The sequence below is a fragment of the Dasypus novemcinctus genome, chromosome 10 (assembly GCF_030445035.2).
Source record: "Dasypus novemcinctus isolate mDasNov1 chromosome 10, mDasNov1.1.hap2, whole genome shotgun sequence".
Taxonomy (NCBI): Eukaryota; Metazoa; Chordata; class Mammalia; order Cingulata; family Dasypodidae; genus Dasypus; species Dasypus novemcinctus.
The window spans coordinates 12,841,939-12,851,388 of NC_080682.1; the positions used below are offsets into that span (position 1 = coordinate 12,841,939).

The following is a 9,450-nucleotide window of genomic DNA, read 5'->3' on the forward strand; positions in this document are numbered from 1 at the left end:
CACCGACGACGGTTTCCCTATCCCCGGAAGAAGGGGCCCAGAGAGGCCGAAGGGCTTCCCCAAGGCACACAGCACCCGCCAGGGGTGCCAGCTGGAGCGTGGGGGCCCCCGCCTGCGCCGTGGACCAATAATCCTTAAAGAGCAGACTGGGCCGGGGAGCCCGGGGTTAAGGCCGAGGCTGATGTTTACGGGGCGCCCCCTCATGCCAGCCCTGCCTGGGTCCTTCACGGGCGCCCCTTCACCTCGCCCCCACCGTGCCCGACAGGAGGCGCTGTCCTTACGAACGTATCCCCTTTACAGGCGAGGAAACAGAGACGCAAAGAGGCGCAGCGCCAAGCCCAGCAGGGCCTGGGAAGGCAGCAGAGCTCGGAGCAGACCCTGGCAGCCCAGCTGCACAAAACCATCCCATCACCCCCCCCCCACCAGGGGCAGGAGCCACAGACCTTGGCCCAGGAGAGCCCCCACACACACCCCCCGGCACCCCAGGCTGCGAGGGAAACTGAGGCCCAGAGGAGGACACTAGACGGGCAGGGGCTACAGGAAGGAGAGGAGGAAAGGACGGGCAGCTGGGCGGGGCACGGCCGCCCCCGGTTAATGATTCAGTTAATGATTTCTGTTCCCGGTTCCTTATCAAGAGGGCAAAGTCCAGGGGCAGCAGCCAATCAGCAGCCCAGCTGCGCTGTTACCCGGCAGCCTCTGCTGCCAGGGCCCCCCCAACCCTGCAACCCCTTGGGAGCCCGGGCAGTGGCGGCCAGGTCCCCAGGGAGGAGGCCACTCTGCTCCGAGGGGGTCATCTTCCCCCGAAAGTCCCAGGGGGCACTCCGTCTTAGACCCCGGAGAGGCCCTGAGGCCAGCAGCTGGGGTCAGCCTGCTCTCTGTTCAGCCTTCCCCAGAGTCGCGGTCCTGGGGTGCCCCCGCCCCCCACCTCTGTTCACAAATCCACTGTTGCCTCCACTGACCGTGAGGACACTTCCTCCCCACCCACCCCCATGGCCCTGCGCTGGGTGTCCCAGACACCTGGGGGGTGAGTCAGACCCGCCGCTACTATTTTCCCTCCCACCTGGTGGGTGTGGGGGGGTGTCTGGCAATCAGACCATTTCAGTTCAATGGAATGGGCTGGGACAGGGGTCCTAGGGTGGGGGTGGGTTCTAGGAGGACTCTGCACCTGGCTGCCCGCCCCCGCGGCACAGCACCACCCATCGCTCCCCTCCAAGGTGGGCGTCCTCTCCCCCAGGCCGGCAGGCCTCTCCCCTTGGGGCCTCCTGCCCGCTGGAGGCAGAGATGCTGGTCCCTGACAGGCCGGTGGCAGGGGAGAGTGCCGGGGGCTGGGTGCCAGCCCTGGATGACTCTGGACCAGCGTCTTGGACGTGGGGCAATGCCACTCCCCCCCTCCCCCACCCCAAAGGGGCAGGGTAGGGTTAGAAGGGCTTTCTAAGCAGGGTCCCGGTGCCCTGGGGGACTTTGGGGAGCCCAGCCCCCCACAGTCCACTGCGTATGTCCTGTTGAGGGGACATGAGTTTGTCTTTGGTGGCTCACAACAATCTCATTGGAAGCCCCTGCTCCTGTCCAGCCCACCTGCTCTAGGAGGGGAAACGAGACCAGAGAAGGGTCCTGACGCGCCCACGTCACCCATCAGACCCGGGACCAGCAAGAACCCAGGCTCCTCCTCCAGCCTGGGGGTGGGGGCGGGGGCTCGAGGGGCTGGATGGAGGCCCCTCAACCTCTCGGCCTTTCCAGCACCTCTGGACTTCCGCCGCTCACTCCCACCTGCCTTCCGGGGTCACCGGGCTGCTCACCCTCACGCCCCTCGAGCCAGGGCCAGCGTTCAACCCTCTCCTTCTCGGCCATCCATGCCCCAAAATGTCCTTCTTTCCAGGGTTGGGAGCCCACCCCGTCTTGGCTCGTCGGAGCTGAGGGAGACCTACTCCGCCAGCCCCTCCTGCTCTGCAGATGAGGCAGGGGCCGGGAGGGTGAGGCCGAGGGCTCCACGAGGCTCCCAGAGCCCTCGGTGGCCCTGCCTGGACTCTCGGGTCCTGGCAGGCTCCTTGGGTGCTGCCCCACCCCCAGCCCAACCGGCCTCTGGGAGTCTGAGGTCCCAGACCAGGGAGGCGAGGAGGAGGACACTGTCGTGGCCAGTTACCTGCTGGGAGCCAGTGCATCGTGCCCGGCGGGTCCCCTGCAGCCCCTGTGCCCACTGCTCTGGGCAGCCCTGGCCTTCCTCTCGGGGATTAGCCAGGCGGTCACGGGGGCCTGGCTGTACCAGCCTCAAGGGGGCCGCCCTGTCCCAGCCTCCCACCCAAGTCCCAAAGCGCCTTAGCCCCCTGCCCCTCTACCCCGGGGGCAGGGCCCAGCCGGGCCCACCCACACAGGGCAGGACGGAAGACACGTGCCTGATGCCAGGGGGAGAGGGCACCGTGTCAGGCGAGGGGCCTTCCCCAGCCACCCAGTCCAGAGCCACCGGCTTAGGCCCTTCTACCCACTGTCCAGAGGGAATGACCGAGGCCCAACGGAGCCCAGGATCAGAAGGCAAGTGTCCCCATCCCCGCGGGCACACGGGGCTCCCACGCACGCCCGCAGGAACAACTCGGGCGCCCTGTCGCCCCCAGGCACCAAAACACAGATCCCTGTCACTTGCACACTCACACTCGTGAGCACACGCAGCCCAGCAGCTCCCAGGCCCTTCCTCCCACCACGCTGGGACTTCACCATGCTTTGGCCAGGCCCGATGGCCCTCGCCAGCGGCCCAGGCATCCCCAGTCCTCAGCGACCCCCTCCCGCCTCTCCCCAGGCTCTAGGAACAACTTCCTCCAGTCTCCAGCCCCCAGCCCCAGACCTCCCTCCCAGGGCCCTCCACCCGCCCCTGCTCCCCACAGACATTCTTGAGCCTCCCCTTATCTCTGGAGGGAGCAGGGCAGCCTCCCCAGCCAGGCCAGGCGCATGGCTGAGCCGTGGCGTCAGCCCAGCCCCCCCAGCGCGGCCGGGAGGGAAGGTTTGGCTCAGGGGCAGGGAGCCCAGGCCAGGCGGGCCCACCCTTCCAGCCAGGGCCCGGGAAGCGTGGGGATGGCTGAGGGAGGCGAGGGGCCAGAGGACATCCAGGGGTGCCCAGGAGGGTCGGAGCACCTCCTCCCCAAGGGAGCCCAGCCCCCACAAGGCTGCTGGAGGGCTCCTGAAGGATGAAGGGCACCTGGGGAGAACGGGAGCGCCAGGGACTGATGGGGGCTTCTAGCCCCCTGGAGCAGCCCAGCCGCACCAGAACCAACCATTTAATCCAGCCAGGTCTGGTCTTTCGGGGTCTTGGTTTGCAGAGGTCTCCAGGCTCTGGGTTGGCCTGAGGCTTGGGGCTGCCCCTACCTGGGTGCTCGGCATACAGGAGCGGACAAAGGCTCCTGCCCCCAAGTCACAGAGAGAGAAACTGAGGTAGAGAATGGTCTTTCTCTCTCTCCTGTGGGACTCTGGAGGGACCTGGGCTTGAAACCTGGGCCCCGATTCCCTGCCCCACAGCTGGCCACCCTCACCGCACCCCAGGGGCAGGCTAGGGCACTGATGGAAGCTTCTGAAGCTCTGAGAACAGCCTGTGGACTTAGGGACTGGGAAGAGGGCGGAGCAGACACAGGGTGGAGAGGGGCACAGAAAAAGGCCAGAGGGTCCGAGCAGCAGAGTGGGCTGGGCGATGCCAGCCCCTGGTCGGGCACCTCTGCCTCCCCCTGCCACACCCCATCCCATCCATCCTGAATCCAGCACCCAGGGAGGAGGGGCAGTCCTGGAGGAGGCAGGGGCCACTGGGGAAAAGGAGAAGTTAGCTTTGGGGACCGGTCCCACCAACTACCGTGTGGGTCCTCTAGATGTAGAGGAAAAAAAGACAAGCTCCTGCGGGCAGGGAGAAGGAAGTACTGTGGGGTGTGCGTGGATCTTAGCCCTGGGGAGTCTTATCAGGGTCACCGCAAGGGGGTGAGGCCGCTCCTGGGGGCCCAGAGAGGCACAGGTCCAGGGACAGGTACTGGGGACCCAGCCTTAGGGGCCTCATAGGGCGGCACGATGCAGCTCACAGCCTTGGGGGGTCGCAGAGAGTGGAGGCTGCAGGGATGCCAGCCTCTAGAGGGTTCCAAGCCCCAGGAGAGCTTGAGGCGGGGGAGGGTGGGGGTGGGGGCGGGGTGTTTGTGATCCCTCCCGGGGAGGCGTGCTGGGGAGGAGTCCCAGCCCGGGGTGAGGAAGGGGAGCTGCTTCCAGGGGAATTTCAGCCTGTGGGAGCAGCATTGCCAAAGGCGGGTGCCAGTCTCGAAGTGGGTCCCAGTCTCAGGGAAGCACAGCAGGGAGGGCTCTGGGAGACGGGGTGGGGGTGGGGTGCCATCCTGAAAGGCGCTTGGAGGGGTCCGACTCTCTAGGTGGGGGTCCCAGACTCTGGAAAGCCTGCCGGGGTGAGGTGGGGTGGAGGGCTGGGGTGCCAGCCTCAAGAGGTTTGGAAGATCCCAGAAGGTGTGCTGGGGGTCCCGGCCTGGAAAGGGGTTCCTGCTCCAAGGAAGCACGGTGGGGGTGGCCCCGGACTTGAGAAGTGCGCTGGGGGTGGGGAGTGTCAGAATCTACGGGACCTTCGGGTCCCGGAAGGGGTGAGAGAGGTCCCAGGTCTCAGCCTGGAGTGGGGACACAGCCCAAGGAAGTTGTGTGCTGGGGGTGGGCAGAGGTGGGCAGGATCCTCCAGGGGACCCCCAGCCCTGGGAACCATACAACCCCCCAGGCGGGTGCCAGCCCGGAAGAGGGTCTCGGCCCACAGGAGGCATTCTGGGGGGGTCCCGGCGTGTTGGAAGCACAGCGGGGGGTCCCAGCCCCGGGGGAGGCTGGCTGTGGGGCTCCCGGCGCAATGGGGGGTCCCTCACCTTCAAAGAAGCGCTGCAGCGCCTCCGTCTCGTCCACCACCTCCATGGCGGGCCTGCCCGGCGCGCACTCCGGCCCCGGCCCCGCTACAGCCCGGCCCGGGGGCGCGGCATCGCCGGCGCGGCCCGCGCGACAGTCCCGGCTCCGCTCCCGCTGCCGTGCCGCCCGGCCCGCCGCCGCTCTCGCCCCCCGCGCCGCCCTGACCCGGCCCCTGCCCGCCCCCCGCGCCCCGCCCGCTGCCTCCAGCGCCCCCTGCCGACCGGCGCCGCGCTGCAGCCCCGCGGCGGGCGGCGGGCGCGCGTCTCCTCCGGGCGGCGCTCGGCTCGGCGCCGGCCGCGCCTGCGGGGCGCAGGGACGCCGGCCACTGCGGGCGGAGGGAAGGGTGCGCGCGCTGGGGCCCAGGGCCGCCGTGGGTTGGGGCTGGTGTCAGCGCCCGTGCCCCGGCTCCGCAGTCCTGGTCCTCCCCCTCGGCCGCGGAAACAGCGGGATTCAGCATCTCGGCTTTTCAGAACCAAACCTCAGCGGCCTCCCGGAATCCTCAGTTACCTCCCCCCCACCCCAATCTCTACAATTGCAACCTGAGTTTAAGGAACTGGGTAGGTGCCAGGCCCGCAGGAAGCCCCGGGCATTATCTCATTCAGCCCTCTCTGCGTTTTACAAATAAGGAAACTGAGGCTCCTGAGGTCGAGAAACAAAGGAAGTGCTAGACCTCTCTGCGATGATGAAAATATCTTCTGTCCAATGTGGTGGCCAATAGCACATGTGACTATTAAGCACAAGAAGTACTGTGGAGACTAAGGAGCTAACTTGTTGCATTTTATTTCATTTTACTCAGTTGAAATTGAAATTGAAATAGCCCCGTGTAGCTACAGTATCGGACAGCGCAAATCCAAGGGTTCCAAGATAATTAGGGTCAAAGCCAGCATTCAGAGCCAAAGTCCACACTCCATCTCTGCTGCGGTCTGGTAGAGCGAGACCTGCAGGTTCTGCCTCCAAGTGTGTCCTGGAGAAACCTGTGGTGCTTGACCCCCCTCCCCATCCTTGTTCACACCTCCTCAGCTCTTTCCTGTCCAACCACAGAGATTCTCTCCCACTTCTCCTGCTCAGTCCTCCCACATCACTCTTGGAACATAAATCAGGCCACATCCTTCCTTGGCTAAAGCCAGTGGTTGCCTTTTGTACTCACAATATTATCTCCTTAATGCCACTGAAGTGTACCCTTAGAAATGATTTAAATGGTAAATTTTATGTTATAGGATATTATACCACAATTGAAAATTAAAAAAAAAAAAATCTGGTCTCCGAGCCCTGGTATGGTCTGCCCCTACCTGTCCTGATAACTTCAGCTCTTACCTCTCTCTCTCTCCATTGCTCACAGCCACAGCCACCGAGGCCTCCTTGCCATTGCTAAAACAGGCCAGGTCCTTGCCTGCCGCAGGGTCTTGGCACATGCTCTTCCATCTGTCTGCGATGCTTATCCCCACATGGCCCACTCCTTCTCATCAGCTCCTCAGCTCACACCCTGCCTTCCTGACCACCCTACTTAAAGCAGCTCCCCCTACCCAGGCCTTCCTTTCTGCCCAGGTCTTTCTTTCTCACAGGTGAAGAAGAGATTTTTATCCTTCTCCTTATTCTAGAATGGAGACCCTGTGAGGGCAAGGGATTTTCTAAAAGCCACTTAATTGAGATATATTCACATTTTACAACCAATGCATCCAAGGTGTTCAATGAATGGCTTTTAGCCTAATCACACTGAGGACACTAGCACACACTGTAGGTACTCAGTAAATGTGTGTCGAACGAATGGCTGACGGCATCGTCAAACTATAGAGTCCTAGACCTCCGGAATCTCGGAAGCACAGAATTTTGGAATCCTAGAACCGGAAAGCCATCCCACTTTGGCATGGCTCAACCCGCAGCCTCTCAGGACCCTCAGATTCAGCAAGGCAGAGCTGGAGAAACCTTCCCCTCCCCACCCAACCCCTGCTTGACAGAGGACGAAACTGAGGCCCACGGGGGTGGGGCCTGGGTCAAGTCGGCCGACCAAGATGCCAACCTGGCCGGAATACAGCTCCCAACTCTGCCCGGCAGAGTGCAGGAGGGTAGGGGGGGTAGAGCGGAGCTGCCCAGTGGGGATGGGGGTGAGAGCCTGTGAACCTGGTCCCCGGAGGCCTGTCTGGCACCCCCGCCCCCAGCCTTCCCCCTCCTGAGCGGCCAGCCGTGGGGGAGGGGCAGCCAGGGCCCGAGCCCCAGATGTGGCCCAGTCAGCAGCCCGCGGTGGCCTGCCGAGGAGGGTCAATGCCACGACAGTTCTGGGGCTGGGGGAGGGGGCACCCAGGCCGGTGGCGGCCTCACAATGAGGTTTTGTCCCTGCGGGGGCCTCTAGAAAGGGGTTGCTGGAGGCCCCAGCTGTGTGTGCTGACCGCTGCTCCCCCCGCAGGGGCCGGGCTGAGTTGGGGGGGGGGGGGCCACACTGAGACGCCTATTCTTTCCAGCTGAAACACCCAGAGGTTTTTTCTCCCTCGGCAGACTCCCTTAAGACAATTGTTATTCTCTGCTCTGCCCCCGCCCCCGCGGGGGTCAGGCCTGCCTGTGGACAGAGCAGACATCCATGCACGGTGTGATTTGTTAAAAATGTACTTATTTTTGGAGCTGCACCGGACCAGCTGGGAAACCAGCTTCTTTACAATCCTCTGTCCACCCACAGGTCTTTCCTCCACTTCCCACCACGGCGCCCAAATAACCACCATTTGGGGCCTTCCCAGGAGGGTTCCCCAGGGGCAGCGTTTCCCCTGCCCTGGCCACCAGGGGGTGGGGGGGTGGGCATATCTCTATTTTGTTCCCATCACTCCAACTCCTAAGACTACATAATTAAGCCTGTGTGGTAGTCTTGGAACTGGAGGGAGTGGGCCGGAGCTACATGGGTAGGGGGCTGGTCCAGCTGAGGGACTCAGGCCCTGCAGTCTCTTCTCACTCCACGAGGCCACAGAACAAAGGCTCACACACCCCCGGGGGTTTTCATCTCTGGGCCAGGGGAGGGTGGTGGCCGAAATGTCCCAGACTCAAGGGCTCACCCGAGGGTCCAGGGGTGACTGGGGTTGACACGGAAGACCTAGGGAGCTTCATCTCCCTCCCCCTCCCCAGCCCCTAAGCCCCCCAGGCTCTGTCTGTTCTCCAAGGCCAGCCCTCTGGGCCCCACCTGTAAAAGGCAGCCCAGACTCCTGCCTCACCAGGCAGGTGAGCGGCAGGCGCCGGGTAAGTGGGCACCGTCAGTGGAGCCTTCCAGGATTCCGGTCCATTGACCGAGGGCCCACCACTGAGCTCAAGGGGCAGGCGGGCCAGAAGGAGGCGGCAGGACAGAAGGCAGCCCCTGGGGACAGCGATGTGACCTTGAGGGCTAATGGGTAATGGGGAAGGGGGGCTCTGCCCCAGCCCAGACCTCCCGGGCCGTGGTGTCGGGGTTCCCCAGCGGCCCACGCAGTCCCCGTACAGTCCTGGCACCAGCCCCATTTCCCAGAGGTGGAGCAAGGCCTCAGGCTGGTGAGTGTGAATGCCACCGCCAGTCATCTGGGGCTCGGGGTGCAGCTTCCCTGGCCTGGGGGCTCCTCCTCCAGACTGCGGGGAGAGCTGAGGCGGCAGGGTCCCAAGTGGGCCCTGGGAGGCAGAGCGCCCCTCCAGCGCCCCCGGCACTGCCCCTGCCGAGGTCCCCTCCTCATTCCGCCTGTCGCCTGTGTGACCTTGGGCACGTCCCAAGGCCTCCCTGGCCCTCACTTTCTTCTGCGGCTGCTCCGGTAACTGGACAGAGAAGATTGTGGACTGAACGAGACCAGAGAGCGGGAAGAAGCTCTCAGGACCCTTAGCTGAGGGTGGAGACCAGAGCGCTAGATCCTCCCCCACCTCCCGTGTGACCCGGAGCCCGTCTTCACCCTTACCCGGCCTCAGTTTCGTCTTCGGCCCAAAGAGGCCATGGGCGAAGACCAGCTCTAAGGCCGACGGCACTGTTCTTTCGCTCCCCCCTTCCAACCCCTCACCAAGCACGGCCTGTCTGGACTGGGGGGGGCGGGGAGGGGGCTCAACAGTGAGGCCGAAACTTGGCTGGCTCGGCGCCGCGGGTCAGGCGGGACTGGCTGGGAGAACAGCGCCACCTGCTGGGTGGAGGGGGCAGGCCCGGGGCTGCAAGGCTGGCGAGAGGCCCAGCCGGCCCCCTCCCCGGGGCTCAGGGTCTCGGATCCAGGCTGGGCTGGGGTCCCCAGGGAGCCCTGCACCTGGTCAGGTATTTTGCACCTTCCTAGGGAAGCCCTCGGCCAAGACTTGCAGTGGCCACAGCATTTCAGTGCTCCACCCTGGGGGCTTTTGGTGGGATCTCCCCCACACACACCAGCTCTCAGCTTGGGGCGAGGGTGGCACCGTCAGCTGAGCTGGGGGTGAAGGTCAGCTCTGCCCACCACTGGCTCTGTGGTCTCGGGCACACGCTATCCTCCCTGAACCTCAGGCTGCCCCGGAGGACAAGGGGCAGGGGCTCTATCTGTCAAGGGCACAATCATCTCGGTGTCAGGAACACAGGAACACAGGGACATCTCC

At 64.4% G+C, this 9,450-nt stretch overlaps 1 protein-coding gene across 15 annotated transcripts in view; it reads right to left on the reverse strand.

Moving 5' to 3' along the window:
- Positions 1-5,024, reverse strand: part of MYRF (myelin regulatory factor) — a 32,699-nt gene extending 27,675 nt beyond the window's left edge. For 10 of the 15 annotated variants that reach the window (XM_058305343.1, XM_058305342.1, XM_058305340.1 and 7 more), the window contains exon 1: positions 4,872-5,018. In XM_058305343.1, the coding sequence (XP_058161326.1) occupies positions 4,872-4,917 (46 nt within the window). In that variant the 5' untranslated portion in view covers positions 4,918-5,018. Of the gene's footprint in view, positions 1-4,871 lie in introns of all 15 variants that reach the window. The other 5 variants (XR_011649897.1, XM_071217984.1, XM_071217985.1 and 2 more) reach the window with 4 other exon arrangements.
- Between the last annotated feature and the right edge of the window lie 4,426 nt (positions 5,025-9,450).